The sequence below is a fragment of the Eimeria necatrix genome, genomic scaffold (genome assembly GCF_000499385.1).
Source record: "Eimeria necatrix Houghton genomic scaffold, Enh_scaff658, whole genome shotgun sequence".
NCBI lineage: Eukaryota > Apicomplexa > Conoidasida > Eucoccidiorida > Eimeriidae > Eimeria > Eimeria necatrix.
Genome location: NW_013654500.1, coordinates 1 through 18662, shown reverse-complemented (window position 1 = coordinate 18662; position 18662 = coordinate 1). Strand labels below are relative to the sequence as shown.

The following is an 18662-nucleotide window of genomic DNA, read 5'->3' as shown; positions in this document are numbered from 1 at the left end:
GCCTCCTTCTGGCTAAGCTCAGCCACCTCAGAAGCTACTGGAGCTAGAAGGAAGGCTAGAAAGGAATATTTTATCCCTTTAACGTAAATTAAATGAATTAAATAATTGGAAATCGAGAAAAGAATAGGAAATTAACTGAAATTTCAACGCAGCAAAGGCCCATTCTGCCTTTGAAGAAGAAGAAATGAAGCTGAGGAAGCGTGGAGCCTTCAACAAGCAGAAGCAACTGGAATTATTCCTTTTGATTCATTAAATGTTTATAAATACAAATTGCCGCACATAATGAAGGGCTATTGTCTCACACCCAACTCCAAATGCATCTTTCTGTTTCCTCTTTTGCCTCTTTGCCGGCTATTTAAACTTCCCAACAAAGCAAGAAGAAAAGATTCTTTCAAGTTCCGCATTGCTGCTAGCCGCTGTTCATATTTGCTGTCTTTTCTACTAAGAATAAGTGGGCAGTTTCTCGCTTCCCTTGTAATAGACTTGCAATGTGATCCCTCTTATTGCTGCAAATTTAAATCTGACACTCTGTAAACACTAGATATGACTTTTATTTTATATTACATCAAAATTTTCCAGTTTATTGCGTTAAAAGTGTGCCAGGAAATCGAGCAAGTTGGAGCCAAATTAGCTCGTGGCATTTCAACTCCCTGTGAGATTACCAAGCCAGCGGCCCTGTGCCAACACCCTTCCGCGGCGCCTTCCGCTGAATACCGCGGCATTTTAATTCACATTTATATTTTTAAATTTAAATGTGCAGAATAAATTAAGAAGAACGAGAAGTAGTACAAGATAGCCTTTGTCGTAGGAGGAGCTGGGCTAGTGTGCGCGGGCGTTGGGTTTCGTATTCCGCATATGGAAGGAGTAGATGAGCTGCAGACGCTGCAGCGGATTTATCATTTTCTTCGCTTCTAATTTGTGGTTTAGGGTTTAGGGTTTAGGGTTTGGGTTTTAGTTGGAGAGGTTCGCGAGTGGAAGGCGCATGCAGCCACGGTGAGGGGCCCGGGAGCGCGAACTCGCACCTCTGCGAGCGCCGCGGCCACGAGCCGGCGCTAGAAAACGAAAAAGACTTAACTTTGGAGAGTTTCTTGTCTTTTCTGCTGTTGAAGATTCTTTTCTGGAGACTTGTGCAGCTCCGCAGAGCCACACATCCCGTTCGCTCTCGCCGCAGCGAAGATGCCACGCACTCCCTGGATTGGCGGCAACTGGAAGTCCAATGGCACTGTTGCCTCCATAACGGAGCTTTGCAAGGAGCTCAACCAGGCTGAATTTGTCCCCAGCGAGACGGGTAAGTCGACGCGAATCTTCAGCAGCAGCAGCAGCAGCTGCTGCTGCAGCAGCTGCTGCAGCAGCTGCTGCTGAACTGCTGCCGCCGCTCACTAGACGTCCCACTGCGGCCGTCCGCTGCACACCTTTGAGTTCCGTGGTTTCTTTTGTCAATAAATGCTGGATAAAAGTGGCGAGGTTTCTTTAGTGGAGGCGGGGCTTCCCGACGCCACGAGAAAGCGTCTCAGAGCCGTTCTTGACCGGCCACTTAGCCCGTTTCAGTGCTCGCCTCGCGCCGCGCAGAGTCCTGCAGGCTGACAGGCCCTTTACTGCATTTTTTCTTCATTATTTGCTGGAAATGGTTTAGTTTTGGCGGCGGTTTCGTGCGTGGCTGCCGCCCGTGGGCTGTGCAACTTGAACTTGAACAACTTGAACTTGAACAACTTGAACTTGAATTGCCCCCCCGCCGTGCCTGTGGCAGACTGCGGAAAGCTGCACGCAGGCTCTTTGCTGCACCGGCTGAGCCGTTTATTTCGTAAGAGCGGCGCGAAGCCCGCGGGCGCTTGCGTGGGTGGGTTCTGGTTTGCGGGCGTTGCAGTACTGGCTCTTGTTCAATCTTGCGTGATCAGCCTTTATTTCTTTCATTTTCTCTTTATTTTCTCTTTATTTTCTTTTTATTTTCTTTTATTTTCTTTTTATTTTCTTTTATTTTCTTTTATTTTCGCTTTTTTTGCCGCTTTCGACCCTTTTCGCCGCGTTCGACGCAGAGGTGGTCGTCTTTCCCACGGCCCTGCACATCGCACTTGCCAGGGAGAAACTGAAGAGCGCCTTTCAAATAGGATGTCAGAACATTTCAAAGACCGGCCCCGGCGCCTTCACTGGCGAGATCACGTGAGAGCACACTGCAGCAGCTGCTGCAGCAGCTGCTGCAGCTGCTGCAGCTGCTGCTGCAGCTGCTGCAGCTGCTGCAGCTGCAGCTTTCCATTCGAAGCCCCGCCAGCAGCAGCGCCTGGTCCCGGACTGCTGCCGCCTTTGTTTGCTAAAATGTTATTACTGGTGAAGTGAAGAACTGCGGGCCTGCAGCCATCTGCTGCTGCTGCTGCTGCTGCTGCTGCTGCTGCTGCTGCTGCTGCACTGTGCAGGGCCGGGATGGTGAAGGACTTCGGGCTGAAGTGGGTGATGGTGGGCCACAGCGAGCGGCGGCAGTACTACGGCGAGACGGACTCTGTGGTGGCAGAGAAGGTGGCGATGGCGATGAAGGAAGAAGGCCTTCACGTTGCTGTGGGTCTCGCGCTGCAGCAGCAGCAGCAGCTGCTGCTGCAGCAGCAGCAGCAGTAGCAGCAGCAGCTGCTGCTGCAGCAGCAGCAGCAGCAGTAGCAGCAGCAGCTGCTGCTGCAGCAGCAGCAGCAGCAGCAGCAGTTAGTTTGCAGGTTTCGTCCCGCCGGTTTCCGGGTTTCTTGCCTCCCCGCTGCTGCCCAGAGCTCCCGCTGCTGCTGCTGCTGCTGCTGCTGCTGCTGCTGCAGATATGCATTGGGGAGAAGCTGGAGGAGCGGGAAGCCAACAAAACGATGGAAGTCTGCAGGCAGCAGCTCGAAGTTGTGCTGCCGAAGATCTCCGATTGGCGCAGAGTCGTAATTGCCTACGAGCCCGTCTGGGCCATCGGCACGGGCCGCGTGGCCACCCCCGAGCAGGCCCAGGAAGTCCACGCCGTAAGGGTTTAGGGTTTAGGGTTTAGGGTTTAGGGTTTAGGGTTTAGGGTTTAGGGTTCGGTTTCTGAAGCGGCTCCCGTTCAAACTCCCCTTTCTCGCGTTGGCGAAGTGTTTCGGAAACTTAAAAAGAAGTTGCTTTTAATTTATTTTGGAAACTTTAAAAAAAGTTGTTTTTAATTTATTTTCGAAACTTTAAAACATTGCTCTTAATTTGTTTCGGAAACTTTTAAAAGTTGCTTTTAATTTGCTTCGGAAACCCAAAAAGTTGCTTTTAATTTGTCTCGGAAACTTTTAAAAAGTTGCTTTTTATTCCCCCCTGCCCCGCTGCTGCTGCTGCTGCTGCTGCTGCTGCTGCTGCTGCTGCTGCTGCTGCTGCTGCAGGAGCTGCGGAAGTTCGTGGGGGAGAAGGCGGGGGCCTCCGTGGCTGCGGACCTTCGAATAGTTTATGGCGGCTCCGTTTCGGAGCAGAACTGCGCGGCGCTGCTGCGGTGTACAGACGTCGACGGCTTTCTGGTGGGCGGCGCCTCTTTGAAGAAGGCCTTCGTGGACATTGTGGCGGCCCCGCGGGGGGTCAGCAAACCCTAGGGTTTAGGGTTTAGGGTTTAGGGTTTAGGGTTTAGGGTTTGGGGTTGGGGTTGGGTTGGGGTTGCGGGCTTCCAGAGCCTGGGAGCGGCAGCCCTGGCGCTTCGATGGCCTGGCCGGAGCCCGGGCGGCGGCCAGCAGCAGCAGCAGCAAACGCTGCTGCTGCTGCTGCTGCGCTGCGGGCGCACTTGCGTGCGGGCCCCCACTCGGGGGCCTATTTTATTCGTGCTGCAGCGCGATTTCTGCTGCTGCTGCAGCTGCTGCAGCTGCTGCTGCAGCTCTTGTTTGAATCCCCAGCAGCTGCAGCTTTCTGCGCTGCTTTCCAAACGCACTGAACGTTCATTTTAACCTTTCAGCTCGAGGCTGCGCCGCCTGCTGCAGCAACACCTGCTGCTGCTGCTGCTGCTGCTGCTGCTGCTGCTGCTGCTGCTGCTGCTGCGGAAGCAGCGAAGGGCAAGTGGCCGTGGCCACGCTGTCTGTACACCCGGCTAGCTTAGGAAAAATGATTAACAGTGAAGTGCGGAGTTGTAAATAATTAGTTCCATTATAAACAAATTGAAGAGTGAAAGTGAACTAATTGGCTTCAAGGAAACGGCACTCGCGACACTCCGTTTTCCAACAGCAAGAAGATCGGCAGCAGCAGCTCTGCTTCCGCGGTCACAGCGAAGGCTGTGGGCCGGGGCGTGGCTGCTGCTGCTAGCTGGCCTGCTGCTGCTGCCTGCAGAGGCCTCAAGAGGCGCCGGCTTGCTTTGCAGTTTGCGGGGGAAGCAGAAAAGCCTCTTTGACGAGAGAAACGGGTTGTTGTGGCAGGTGGAAGGAAATGCGCAGCTCCGAGAGCACCTTCACGAGGTGTACGTACACCTCAGAACGCACCTTCAGCACCTTCGTCCAGTTGCCCCAGCCCTCCACGCAAGTCAGCCACATGCCCAGCTGCATGCACGCACTCTTCGCAGCTTCGGGTGTACGTACACCGCAGCTCCCGCTGCAGCGGCCCGCGCTCCAGGTGTACGTACACCCCAGCTACGCGCTGCAGCGGGAGCCAGCTAGCCACGGCGCTGCAGCAGCGCCGTGGCTAGCTGGCGCGTTAGGAAGTGAAAAGGGCTTTTCGCCAGCTCCAAACCCTAAACCCTAAACCCTAAACCCTTGGGGCGCTTGCCTTGATGCAGTGGCCGGCGGAAACCTCGTAAACGAGCAGCCGGAAGCTGTCTTTGACGAAGTCCATGGCTCGAGCCTCCACGTAAGCTTTCATTTCCTTTTCAAGTCCCTTCAGCAGCGCCGGCGGGGTGTATATACTCACGGAAACCAGCAACTCGAAAGTCGAAGTTTTCGCCCGAGACTCATTCGTAATAACCCGCGAAAACAAATTCGCGTTGCTGTATATCAGCTTCAGCAGCAGCAGCAGCAGCAGCAGCAGCAGCAGCAGCAGCAGCAGCAGCAGCAGCAGCAGCAGCAATACGCAAACAAACTCGACAAAGAATTGCCAGAAAATGCAACTGACAGCAACGCACACCCAACAATCAGCAGCAGCAGCACAAGTCGCTGAGAAGGAAAGAAAGGCTTCAAGAAAAAAGAAAGAAACAATTTGAAACGAAAAAATCGAAAAGTTGAAACTGCAGAAAAAAAGAAGTTAAGGACTTCAAAAAGAAAGAAAGAATTGAAAAAAGAGGTTGAAAAGTTGAAAGTGCAGAAAAAAAGAAGTGAAGGACTTCAAGAATTGAAAAAGTTGAAAAGTCGAAAGTGCAGAAGAAAAGAAGTGAAGGACTTCAAGAAAAAAGAAAGAATTGAAAAAGTTGAAAAGTCGAAAGTGCAGAAGAAAAGAAGTGAAGGACTTGAAGAAAAAAGAAAGAATTCAAAAAGTTGAAAAGTGGAAAGTGGAGAAGAAAAGAAGTGAAGGACTTCAAGAATTGAAAAAGTTGAAAAGTGGAAAGTGGAGATAAAAAGAAGTGAAGGACTTGAAGAATTGAAAAAAAGTTGAAAAGTGGAAAGTGGAGAAAAAAAGAAGTGACGACTGACCGGCTTGCCGTGCATGGTTTCGAACTCTGTGGTGTACGTACGGATGCGGCGTACGTACAGGATCTCTCCGCCGTCGACGCGCACGCGGTCGCCGATGTTGTACGGATTAGTGAAGGCCACAAATATCACTGCAGTGATGAAGTGCTGGTAAATGTAGCCTCCCCCCACACGCACGCAGCCCCAGCCACAGCTAGCCACCAGCTAGCCACCAGCTAGCCACCGGCTAGCCACCGGCTAGCAGCTAGCTAGCTAGCTGGGAGCTAGGGGTGGAGAGTAGCTAGGAGTTCGCAGCTAGCTTGTTAGACAGCGAGCTAGGTACGCAGCCAGCTAGGAGGCAGCTAGTCCGGGTGCCTACGACGCAGCTAGCTAGCAGCGAGCTAGCTAGCGAGCTAGCTGGCTAGCTAGCTAGCTAGCTAGCTAGCTAAGGGCTAGGAGCTAGCTAGTCAGTTAGCTAGGGGGAGCAGTAGCTAGTAAATAGCTCGTGGTGGACTTTTCCTGACGAGCCAGCTAGCTAGCTGAACTGCTGGCCAGGAAGCTTGCCAGCTAGCTAACTAGCCAGCTGGCTGGCTAGTCAGCTAGCTAGCTAACTAGCTAGCTAACGAAGAAGGGAACTACTCAACTACCCCGCACGCCAGTGCGAAGTCCCCAAACCCTAAACCTTCGGGCTTCCCCCGAACGCTAAACCCTCGGTTTTCCCCCTAAACCCTAAACCCTAAACCCTAAACCCTAAACCCTAAACCCTAAACCCCCGCAGTGGAGCGCACTTAGGGAAACGGTGATTGCGGAGAGAAAGGCCGCGCCGGACATGACCACGGTGTTCATTTCGACGCCCAAGACCAGCAGCAAAACAATCACTGCCACAAACCACAGCAGCACTGACATCATCCGCAGCACCGTCGAAGCAATGCTCGCCTGGCTCTGACACAAACGCATGCAAAACGCATGCAAAACGCATGCAAAAGGCGTGCAAAACGCATGCAAAACGCATGCAAAACGCATGCAAAAAGCGTGCAAAACGCATGCAAAACGCATGCAAAATGCATGCAAAACGCATGCAACACGCAGCAGAAGCGGCAAATTTTGGGGTTCGCAGCCAGATTCCCCACGGGAACTTCCAATTCCAAGCAGCAGCAACGGCAGCAGCAGCAGCAGCAGCAGCAAGGGCAGCAGCTGCAGCGGCAGCCTGCCTTGAGAGCCCTCACAAGTTTCTCACGGCAGCGTCAGCAGCAAAAGCAGCAGCAGCAGCAGCAGCACCAGCACCAGCAGTATCAGCAGCAGCAACATCATTGGCAGCAGCACCAGCGACAGCACGAGCAGCAGCAGCAGCAGAAGCAGCAGCAGGAGAAGCAGCAGCAGCAGCAGCAGCAGAAGCAGCAGCAGCAGCAGCAGCAGCATGAACGTCAGCAGCAAAAGCTTGCCTTGAGAGCCCTAATAAGTCTCTTCCGGAGGCTGTAAATGTGCAGCACCGCCCTTTGAAACATCACGCGGTTTATTTTCCCGTGGCCTACAGACACATCACGCAGCAGCAGCAGCAGCAGCAGCAGCAGTTGCAGCAATTGCAGCAGCAAAGGCAGCAGCAGCAGCAGCAGTTGCAGCAATTGCAGCAGCAAAGGCAGCAGCAGCAGCAGCAGCAATCGCAGCAGCAAAGGTAGCAGCAGCACAACGGGAACGGCGGGAGTGGTGACAGCATCAGCATCAGCAGCAGCAGCGGCAGCAGCAGCAGCGGCAGCAGCAGCAAAGGCACTTCAAGAGGGGTTTCAAGGAAGTGCATGCAGCTTTTAACTTCTTTTAAATGCAACTTTAAATTACTTTTCATTTTCTTTTTTGGCACTTTTGCATGCATTGCAAATATAACTCTTTTCCATTTTTTCCCATTTACAAGAACAGAATGAATATGCATTTATGCATTTACGAAAATGCATTGAAATGCACTTTTGTTTGAATAACTTTCCAATAAATATTTATTTGCACTTTTAGGAGAAGTGGATATTCAAATAAAACTCAAAACGGCATTTCAGCAAAGAGAAGAAACATTGGCAAAAATAAAAGAACACAAATAATGCATGCAAAAAGCCCCAGCTGCTGCTTCTCCATTCGCCCTGCTGCTTCCTGCAGCAGCAGCAGCAGCAGCAGCGGCAGCAGCGGCAGCAGCGGCAGGAACGGCCACAGCCTTGGCGGTAACCGCAGCAGCGGCAGCAGCAGAAGCAGCAGCAGCAGCAGCAGCAACAGCAGCGGCAGTGACGGTAACAACACCAGCAACTGCAGCAGTGGCAGCAGCAGCAGCAGTAACCGCAGCAGCAGCAGCAGCAGCGGTAGTAGCAGCAACAGTGTCAGCAGCGGCGGCAGGGGCAGGGGCAGCAGCAACAGCAGCAGCAGCAGCAGCAGCAGCGACTAGAGTTGTTGCTGCTGCTCTGTTCTAGGTCTTTCCGTGGAGTCTGCAGCAGGCATTTTTTACCTTTAAAATAAAACCATTTGCTGCATTAAATGCAGTACTCCGAATTATGATCAAGGGTTTAGGGTTTAGGGTTTGGGATATAGGGCTTGGGGCCTAGGGTTCAGGATTTAAGGTTCAGGTTTTAGGATCTAGGGTTTAAGATTCATAGTTCAGAGTCTAGGGTTTAGGGTTTAGGGTTTAGGGTTTGGCAGCAATCACCGGCCAGATCTGCATGCTTCATGAACTCATAGTTAAGAGTCTAGGGTTTAGGGTTTAGGGTTTAGGGTTTAGGGTTTGGCAGCAGTCACCGGCTAGATCTGCATGCTTCATGAACTCTTCGGCTTCTTCGGGCTTAAGATAGAGTTCTAAGATTTCCCTGCTAAGAAACTGCTGCTCATCTGCTGCTGCTGCTGCTGCTGCTGCTGCTGTGGAGTCCAGTTGCCCTACGGTGCTGCAGCCGCCGTCCTTCTCCCTGTCTGCTGCTGCTGCTGCTGCTGCTGCTGCTGCTGCTGCTGCAGTCCTTTGAATTTGCTTCTCTTTATTGTTTTGGCTGACACATGGCGGCCTCACTGCTGCCCACAAACTCATTTCCGGGGTGTCTGTACACCCGGACCTCGAAGCAGTTTCCAGCGAGCTGCTGCCAATCATGGGAAAAGGGGGATGCTGCAGCGCGAGTTGCTGCTGCTGCTGCTGCTGCTGCTGCTGCTTCTGGCGCAGCGTGGCGGGGAGGGCCGCAGCAAGCGCAGCAGCAGCAGCAGTTCCGTGCTGCGGGCTGGCGTTTGGTTTCGCCTGAAGTTCTTCTTTTTCCTTTTTTTGTTTGTCTTCTTTGCTGCTGCTGCTCTCATCTAAATGCTGTTCGGAGGGCAGCAGCAATTTGCTGCTTCTCTTCTCTCGACCTTGCTGCAGCTGCTGCTGCAGACACCGCCCTCCTGCTGCTGCTGCCAGCAGCGGCCTCCGCGGCCTCTTGCCCCGCCTCCTCGCAGAGAGACGGCGCAGCAGCAACACCGCAGATTGCCTTTGCTGCTGCTGCTGCTGCTGCTGCTGCTGCTGCTGCTGTTGCTGCTGCTGCTGCTGCTGGGTAGCTGCGCTGGCGTCGAGAGTCTCGCTGCTGCCCTCCCGTTGGGCGGGGCTTTCATTTGCTGCAAAGGCCAAAGAAAACGGGAGAGTCCCCTGCCTTAAAGAGGAGCCTTTAATCCCTTGCTGCTGTTGCTGCTGCTGCTGCTGCTGCTGCTGCTGCGCATTGTCTTGGCGAATAGGGGCAGGGGACTCTTCGGGTGGCCTTGGGGTGTCTGCTGCTGCTGCTGCTGCTGCTTCAGTGGGGGTTAAGAGGTCACCGGCCTGTGAGGCAGGGAGAAGGGCCCCACTGGCCTCTATCTGCGCAGCAGCAGCAGCAGCAGCGAAAGCAACAGCAGCAGCAGCAGCAGCAGCAGCAGCAGAAATTTTAGCAATAAGGAAGGCAGCGAAAAAGGCAGTGGTGTCAGCAGCAGCAAGAAATAAAAGCAGCAGCACCACGAGCACCTGAGACAGCAGCAGAAACAGCAACTGCAGCAACGCGCACTCCACATAGCCCCCCTCAAGCCTACCGGAGACTGCAGCAGCAGCAGCGGTTGCTGCTGCTGCTGCTGCTGCTGCTCAGCAGCAGAATCGTTCTTGAGAACAAAAAGCGGCAGCGTGGGGCCCTCCTGCGCATCTGTTGCCTCTCCCAGCTGCTGCTGCCATCTCATAAGTCCCTCATTGTCTGGGGTGGGGCCGGAGCCTTGTCTGCCCTCTTGCTGCTGCTGCTGCTGCTGCTGCTGCTGCTGCTGCTGCTGCAGGTAGGGTGCTGAGCAGTTCGTCGCTGTGGGGTCCTGTGCTGCTGCAGGGGGCTGAAAGTCAAATATCCCTGGGGTGTCTGCGCCTGGCTGGGAGGAGACAGTTTTGTTGTCGATGTCGTCTGAGCTGCTGCTGCTGCTGGTTTGCTGCTGCTGCTGCTGCTGCTGCTGCTGCTGTCGGCTGCTGCTCCAGTTGCTGCGCTCGGCCGCGCTGAGGCGCCTGGCCTCTTGTGGGCCCCCGCCCTGCTGCTGCTGCTTCTGCTGCTCCCCGTTTTCCCCCCTGGCGGCTTTGCTGCTGCTGCTGCTGCTGCTGCTGCTGCCCTTGGCGCTGCGGGCCTCCCGCAGCATCTCCGCAAAAAGCGCTGCAGCAGCTTGTCTTGCCACTTCCTTGTTTGTCAGCTCCAGTCTTCTTCCTTTCAAAAATATAACTGGAGGAAAGTCCAGGCAGTAGTGAATGTTCAGCCAGTTCCTTATTTGAGAAGTTTTGCTGCGCTCGATGCTCCGCGGCCGCAGCGGCTCCGGCAGCACTGCAGCAGCAGCAGCAGCAGCAGCAGCAGCAGCAGCACGGGTGCAGCAGCGACAGCAGAAGCACCAGAAGCGTCACCAAAGTCGACATAAAAGCGACGGAAACAGCAGCAGAAACAACGGCAGAAAATGAGGCAGGAGCAGCAGCACAAGCAGCAGCACAAGCAGCAGCACAAGCAGCAGCACAAGCAGCAGCACAAGCAGCAGCACAAGCAGCAGGAAAACAAGTAAAAGGCAAATAAGGCAGTAGCCGCCTGCTGCAGCTTCCGTGCTGCAGCAGCAGCTGCTGCTGCAGCGCTACATCGAGTCCCAGCCCGAAACATCTTGCAGCAGCTGCTGCTGCTGCCGCTGCTTCTGCTGCTGCTGCTGCTGCTGCTGCAGCGCGCGTCAGCAGCAGGGGCTGCGGCGTACCAGTGCCCTGCAGCATTCTTTCCTGCAGCCTCTCTGCTGTGCTGGCGAGGCCGTTGAGCTTCAGCGGCAGCAAAAAGAGGCCCTCGACGTTGGCGGAGTCCATCCAGCCCGCGGACTGGCCGCCGCGGTCGCTGCTGCTGCTGCTGCTGCTGCTGAAGCCGCCGCGCTGCAGCAGCCGCCGCTGCTGCGGCACTGCAGCAAACAGCTTCAGAGCGCTGCACAGCGCCTTCGCAGGCAGCAGCAAGCTGCAGCAAGCAGCGCAGACGCCCACGCAAACGCACGCTGAGCCTGCAACGAGTCTTCCAGTGCTGCTGCTGCTGCGGCTGCTGCTGCAGCTGCTGCTGCTGTTGCTGCTGCTGCTGCTGCTGCGGCTGGCTGGAGGCCTGCTAGGTACCTAACACGGCCTGTCTCAGCGCTCCTCCCGCGATGCACAAACAGGAGCTAGCTATCTGGCTGATGGCCTAGCTAGCTGCCTAGCGGCCAGCTAGCTAGCTGTAGAGCTAGCCAGCTAGCTGCCTAGCTAGCTGTCTAACTAGCTAGAAAGCTGTAAACTCCCAGCAGCAGAAGCAACAGCAGCATCGGCAGCAGCAGCAGCAGATAGCCAGAAAGTTCTCTCGTGCCATCTGTTCTCTAATGCCACTTTGCTGCTGTCCTGTTTTCGAAACAAGCAGCAGCAGCAGCAGCTTCTACATACCTTTGCTTGAGTCGGTGCCACCAGCGGGAAGCAGCAGGTTTCTGCTGCTGCTGCTGCAGTTGCTGCTGCTGCTGCTGCTGGGATTTGGTAGCCTTCTGGTGGTCTGAAGACTGTAGAAGGCTGGCGCGGTGTTTGTAAAGGTGCGGCGTTGCAGCACCGCCGCCCTGAGCAGCACGTAGCTGCTGCTGCTGCTGCTGCTGCTGCTGCTGCTGCTGCTGCTGCTGCTGCTGCTGGTTTAAAGTGCAGCCTTCCCATTCCAGCGCATCCTCAGCAAGGGTTTGATCTTCTGTGGAGGGTTCAATTGCTTCTTTGTTTGCTTCTTTGTCTTGTTCGCGGCAGCTGAAGCACAAAGGCACTGCAGCAGCAAAAACAGGGAATGATGCCGCAGCTGCCCCTCGCTGCTGCTGCTGCTGCTGCTGCTGCTGCTGCTGCTGCTTTCACAAAGTTCGGGTTGTATTCTATCCACGTATTGCTGCCGCGGCCTCGGCCTCTGCCGCCTCTGCCGCTGCTACCGCCGCTGCTGCTACCGCTGCTGCTGCTACCGCTGCTGCTGCTGCTGCTGCTGCTGCGCTGCTGCTGCTGCTGCGAGGCGTACGCCGCAGCGAGCCACTTGGCGTTGAGCTTGCGGACTGCGGAGGAGCGCTGGAGGTAGTTGACGACTTGGGCGTTCATGCTCATGAGGAAGCCGAGTTCGAAGCAAAAGACCATAATGGCCAGCAGCAGCCGCCGCAGCGCCAAGACCATCAGCACAATGTTGGTGACTTGAATCATCCGCAGCAGCGCGCGGGAGAACAGCAGCGAAGGGCCGAGCAGCAGGAAGTGCATCAAAGGCTCCGGGGGCTCCTCGCTGGTCTTCGACAGAATCAGGTAGTGGCCTGCAGCAGCAGCAGCAGCGCAGCAGCAGCAGCAGCAGCAGCAGCAGCAGCAGCGGCAGCGGGTCGGCGGGAGGGCGCAAGGTGCTTGCGCTGGAAACGGCTATGCAGCGGGCTGCTCCGCGTCTCGCTGCTGCCTGCTGCGCTCGCGCTGCGGCTGCTGCTAGACCTGCTGCTGCTGCTGCTGCTGCTGCTGCTGCTGCTGCTGCTGCTGTGAGTCACTTTCTTTCGCGTTTCCGAGCCACCACACGTAGACGAAAATGCTCCAGGGAACATAAAAGATCTCGGGGTCTATTGTGGCAGCAAAGGCAGTGGCTGCAGGCATGCCGTGGCGCACCGCCTGCAGCAGCCCGAGGATGACCACCACCCTGACAACCAAGCCGCAAACCCTAAACCCTAAACCCTAAACCCTAAACCCTAAACCCTAAACCCTAGGCCTGGGCTTTGAGCGCTGAACCCTTTATTCACACGCGAGAGGGATAGGGGCAAATGTTCGATTGCTTGCAGCCTTCCGTGCTGGAAGATCGCGTTTAGGGTTTATGGCCCAGAAGTGAGGGTTTACGGTTTAGGGTTTAGGGTTTAGGGTTTAGGGTTTGGGGTTCGAGCTGAGGTTCCGGGCGCAGGGTTTGGGGTTTCCCACCTGGCCAGCATGAAGCAAAGGAAGAAGCAAATGTTCAACAACACCACATGGAAAAAAGCAGTGGATCCGTTTAGCAGCAGCGAGTGGCTGGTGACATCCCCTATCTGCAAACCTCAGACGAGAACAAGGAGCTAGGGTTTAGGGTTTAGGGTTTAGGGTTTAGGGTTTGCAGTTTAGTGTTGAGTTTCGTTGCTGTGCAGCCCGCAGCAGTCTGAAGCGGAGCAGCGCCTGCCGAAGTCCAGCTCCCAACGCCTCGTTGCCCGTCGCGCGTTTCCACGTCTCGTTTCTCAGGGTTTAGGGTTTAGGGTTTAGGGTTTAGGGTTTAGGGTTTGTGCGGACGACTTCGAGCGGAGGCTTCGCGTCCTTGGAAGCGGGCGTCCAGTGCGCGGGCGCGCGCGCCAAGAAGAAGTCGGCCTTGGCTGCGGAAATGCTTTCCAAACCCATCAGCAGCAGCAAAAAGCAAACAAAGAATTGCAAAAAAAACCAAACAAAAGGCGGAGTGTTTGGAAAAAAAGCTCGCAGCCAAGTCCACACCACCCCCGGCACGCAACGGCCCTCCTCCTCCTCCACTTCCGAGTCCGCCTCTTCCTTCTCCTCCTCCTCCCCCTCTTCCCGCGCGCAGCTCACTCGCGGGGGGCCCCCCGCGGGGGCCCCCAGGGGGGCCCCCAGGGGGGCCCCCAGGGGGGGCCCCAGCGGGGGCCCCAGGGGGGGCCCCAGGGGGGGCCCCAGGGGGGCCCCCAGCGGGGCCCCGTGCAGCGCCCCGGGAGGGGGCCCAGGAGGGGCCCCGTGGGAAACCCCTAGGGGGGCCCCTGCGGGGGCGCCGACGGCAACTCCAGCGGGCGGCCCGTGGGGGGCCCCCTGGGGGGCCCCGTGGGGGGCCCCGTGAGGGGCCCCCAGGCGGGGCCCAGCGGGGGCCACGTGGGGGCCCCCAAGGGCCGCGCCAGGGGGGGCCCCACAGGGACCCGCGGCGCAGGGGGCCCCTGGCGGGGGCCCACAGGGGGGCCCACAGGGGCCCCAGCCGATTGTGGGGCTTGGAGGAGGAGCGGGGGCTGGCAGGGCGCAGTCAGCGAGCGCCGGAGTGGGGTATCCCTGAAGTGCAGCAGCAGCAGCAGCAGCAGCAGCAGCAGCAGCAGCAGCAGCAGCAGCAGCAGCAGCAAATCAGCATGGCAGCAGCAGCGGCAAATGAGCAGCAAAGCAGCAAACGGAGATACCAGGAACTCGAATTTAAATGAATTGAGAGCTCTTTAGTGGCACATTCAAATGCAGCAAAAAGGAAAAGAAAGAAAGTCTAAATGACTTTAAGTGCAGCATTTGGGCAGCAGCAAAAAGAAATGAATCGGAAATTGAGAAAAGATAATTTAAAAAATAAAAAAGAAGACAATGGAGATGCAGAGGGCTCGAGACGCACTGCTTGCAAATGCCCCCACGGCTGATAGAGAACTGTGCTGCTGAGCTGCTGCTGCTGCTGCTGCTGCTGCTGCTGCTGAAACGGCTGCTGCAGCAGGGGCTCTGGAGCTGCTGCGCTGCTTGCAGGCAGGCGGGACAGCTCGAGGCAGCAGCTGTGAGGGTCGAAGGCCTCAGTTAGCTGCGGCTGAGGCCGAGGCTGCGGCTGGGGTGGGTAGGGGTGGGCGGCTGCAGTCCGCGGCAGCAGCACTTGCTGCTGCTGCTGCTGCTGCTGCTGCTGCTGCTGCTGCAGTTGCGCTGCTGCTGCTGCTGCTACGTACGGGCGCTGCTGCTGCGGGGAGGGAGGCACCCTCTGCGCCAGCCCGGAATGGGGCGGGGGCCCCCAAGGCTGTGTGCTGTCGGGGTCCTCCATTAAAAAAGCAAACTTTTGTCGAAACTCCTAAAAGGGGGAGTCAGCAGCAAATTAGAAGACTTTGCAGGCTTTAAGGGTGCTGATATTCAGCAAGTTAGGCAGCAACTCAGTGGCGGAGAAGTATTTCTCCCAGGTCACCCCAGGGCCTGTTTCAAGGATACGGAGTCAGCCACTTATCCCGAACTTTAGCTGCTGCAGCACCTGCTGCTGCTGCTGCTGCTGCTGCTGCTGTTGCCTTGATGCCGCCGCCACTCGAGATCTGGACTGAGGCGTCTTGTGGCCATTTCAAAAGAAATACCGGGTGGAATGCTTCCCACAGGGCTTCTGAATGTATATTAATAGTGACGGCTCTGCGAAAGAAGGCCTCTGGGCTTCTCCGAAGGCCTATTAATGTCTAGTTCAACTTTTTCTTGCAGCGGCGCCCGCGGACTGGCATGGTCGAAAGCTGAACAAGAGAGTTGCAAATGGAATAAGCCGAACCGCCTTTGACTCAGAAGAGACTAAGGCATATAAATAGTTGGGAAGACTGTGAGAAGGAAGTAATCGCCAGCTGCAAACATTTCAAGAAAACTAATTATCACCGGGAATGGAGCCGTCTCGCTCGCCTGCACAATTGCTGCTCATGATCTCTCTGAGCAAACATAAGTTGCCGAGTTCGGCACAGATTTATTTGCTAAAAGAATAATTTTCAAGAAATTTAAAAATAAATTTCGAAGAAGGCAGAAGAATTTGCTCCCCGGTGCGAGCGTTCCGACGTGAAATTTTCAGAAATGGTTCTGCGGTCACCTGGCCTTGGGCTGAAGACAGGGCTGAAGCAGCTGCAATCGACACCATTTCCTTTTATGTTTATTTGCTCCTTTTTGATCAGCTACTTCTTTATTTCACTAGAATGGCGGGGGATGGGGGCTCAGTCTAGAGAAAGCGCATCCCAGTGGTAGGCGAGAGCAGGAGTATCATGTGAATTCAGAAACTCATTTAGAGGATGAGACAACTCTGGAGGCAATTATTAAGTCTATGGTGCAGATTTCACAGCCCACACTTCGGCCTGGGGCTTTTGCTGTGACTCCCGCCGGCGGCTTGAAGGCCACGGAAATTCACAAAGAGGCTGAGTCAAATATTGCACGCTGCGGCTATAGAGAGTTGCAGCGTGGCGCCACAGCAAATACCGCCTTTTTAGCACAGATAGCACTAATTTCAACATGCTACTGCTGCTGAGATAACGGCTAAGGTTGAAAATTCAGCTTTTCAGGGATCCGCAGGCTGTGAACAAGTAGACAAACAGAGATGAACGCGAAGCAACCTGTAACTCTTGTTATTTAAGGTTGCGAGTAAGTGTTTTGTGTGTGTTCGCAGTGTTTATAGCGTCTGAACAGAAGCTCCGCGTTCATTTATCCCTTGTTCAATAGATGAATTTCAAATTGTTGTGCAGCTGCACTGCGGCGGCGATGCACTGATAATGAAAAATAAACAGCATTCTTCCACTGCGGTCAGTTTCCGTGGTTCTCCTGCAGAGGAATCTCTGCGCAGCCGTGTTGCATGCAAATGCTGCAGCCTTGCCCCTCTTTGCTTACCAAGCTCGCCTCAACTTGGCAGCACACAGAAAGAAAGTTTAGTGATCCAACTGGATCATGAGGGCTTTAGGAGCTTCGGATGCCTACTCACTTAGGCGGAATGCTTGGCACCTCATGCGCACACCGTGGGCCTGATTCGAGGCTCCACGCCAGTTACTATTTACTGTTAGAAAAATGAGTGAGCGGCTTAAAGAGTTGATGCATTAGATGATCTGCTGCTATCAACACGGTATGCTTCCCATCGCACGCTTGCACACTGAGTAGTAACTGGACATTCAAGGCCTAAAGGAGCTTGAACAGTGCTGACAACCAAGTTATTGTGCATCAAATCTTGCATTGTCCACCGCTGCTACAGCTTTCATCCTGAAGATCAAACTCTACTCCCAAATATTGTGAAACTGCTGCCACCTCCAGAGGACGGTGAAAGCAAGAGCAGATGTAGTGCCTCCAGAAGTTATGTGAGCTCTTGCAGCAGCTCCAACGCTCGTTATTGTGTGCTGACCTAACGGCATGTTTCTGCTCCAGGAAAATTAGTGGAAACTCAAAGCGCCAGGTGGTAATTAAGCTTATTACACTATACAAGTGCCACGTGAGGTCTTGCTTTTCGATGAACTGCTGCTTCTGCAGAAGTTCGCGAACATGCAACGACATGCATACTTCGGTTGACCCGCTTGGAAAACCGCAGAGATCGAAGGGAATTGGCCACCGATATCCTACGGCGTGCATTCCCCCTGGAATAATTACTGTTTTCAGCCGCAATTAGCCACAGCAAGTGCATTGTGGTTGCCCTAACGGCCTTCAATTGAGAGGTAAAGAGACGCGCAGCCTTTGCATAACTTCTGTGCAAGAACTCCGCTACAGTGCGGCGTACGCTGAACAACTATTATTCTCAAGACATATTGTGCATGCAGACGTTTTGCCAGTTGTCGCCACTCTGCCTGCACGATGAAGGCTTAGTGTAGTCTAAAGCCCTGTGCTGCAGGGGCCGGCCGTCACAGCGGACAGGGTTGATGAAGGGTGATGTGTGGCGGGGCGCGAGCACGCAGGTGAAGTGGCAGTAATTCATTGATGCACCCGTCTCGAAAAGACAGAATACTCTAGAAATTGGCGGTGGAACGAAGAAAACGAAGCGGTGCGAAAAGGGGTCAGCGGCCACCGTGTACACACATTAGGGAACGACCTTGTGCAGTGCGTACCAGAAAGCAGCCGAAGCAGTTAGAATGCGCAAGCAATAGATACAAAAATTGGAATAGGCCATGAACTGCAGCGTAAATGCAAAAGAATGTCTCTGGTATTGTCTACGTTCACGGTACTGCGTTCGCTGCAAATGAACTGGATGAAGCGCACTACGTAGGCCGTCACGCTGCTAGGTGTAAATGGCAGGAACTGGTCGAATATTCGCCAGATTTGAAGCCTATTGACTGATCAGTCATAATTTATATAAGAGCAATATCATTCATTAGTAAGCTCAGCTTGGAGGTAGTTGCTCGCTGTTTCCGCCTTCATCATGGAGGCGCAGGGGAGGGCGCCGCACGGAGCGTTGCCATCCACCGCCACAGGACCCACGACGCGTGCAATAGGTTGCTTTCTCTTGGCATGCTTATCTGAGTATTATTCTGGCAAGTAGTTAGAAGATAATTCCAACGCGAATTCCATTTTTTGGTCAAGTCGCTCGTAGGCGGCGTCGGGACACTCTGTGACGGCGCCTGCTGCACTTCAGGGTTGAGGTGTACGTCCAGTTCAAGCGTTCGGCGCCTTCGCGCAGCTCACTTTTATATCATTTTGTTTTTGGTCCGTCGACTCTGCGGACGAAACTCACTCCGCTGCATTCCTCTTGAATACAAGCCGCCGCAGCCAAGCCTCAAGACTTCGCCGCCCAACAATGCAGATCTTTGTGAAGACTCTTACAGGGAAGACCATCACTCTCGATGTGGAGCCGTCAGACACCATCGAGAATGTGAAGGCAAAGATTCAGGACAAGGAGGGCATTCCTCCTGATCAGCAGCGTCTGATCTTCGCTGGCAAGCAGCTGGAGGACGGAAGGACGCTGTCTGATTACAACATTCAGAAAGAGTCTACCCTTCACTTGGTGCTGCGCCTGAGAGGTGGCATGCAGATCTTTGTGAAGACCCTCACGGGGAAGACCATCACTCTCGATGTGGAGCCGTCAGACACCATCGAGAATGTGAAGGCAAAGATTCAGGACAAGGAGGGCATTCCTCCTGATCAGCAGCGTCTGATCTTCGCCGGCAAGCAGCTGGAGGACGGAAGGACGCTGTCTGATTACAACATTCAGAAAGAGTCTACCCTTCACTTGG

At 54.8% G+C, this 18662-nt stretch overlaps 3 protein-coding genes across 3 annotated transcripts; 2 read left to right on the top strand and 1 right to left on the bottom strand.

Annotated features, from left to right (window-relative positions):
* Window positions 1–1176: 1176 nt before the first annotated feature.
* Window positions 1177–3560, top strand: ENH_00068920 (triosephosphate isomerase, putative; the record flags this gene model as incomplete). The annotated part of the gene is made up of 4 exons (XM_013582460.1): window positions 1177–1288; window positions 2034–2157; window positions 2409–2547; window positions 3357–3560. The coding sequence occupies 4 exons, from the start codon at window positions 1177–1179 to the stop codon at window positions 3558–3560; spliced, it is 579 nt and encodes a 192-aa protein (XP_013437914.1).
* A 726-nt stretch (window positions 3561–4286) lies between these two features.
* ENH_00068910 (hypothetical protein, conserved) lies at window positions 4287–14773 on the bottom strand (the record flags this gene model as incomplete). The annotated part of the gene is given in 13 exon segments (XM_013582459.1): window positions 4287–4487; window positions 6345–6488; window positions 6784–6839; window positions 8313–9378; window positions 9588–10342; window positions 10752–10996; window positions 11446–11741; window positions 11746–11784; window positions 11995–12320; window positions 12540–12685; window positions 12958–13061; window positions 13297–14046; window positions 14366–14773. Coding segments are annotated over 13 exon segments (4536 nt in total).
* A 3453-nt stretch (window positions 14774–18226) lies between these two features.
* On the top strand, window positions 18227–18662 carry ENH_00068900 (polyubiquitin, putative; the record flags this gene model as incomplete). Its single annotated transcript, XM_013582458.1, has 1 exon — window positions 18227–18662. A coding segment is annotated over one exon (436 nt), but the record flags the coding sequence as incomplete, so codon positions are not given.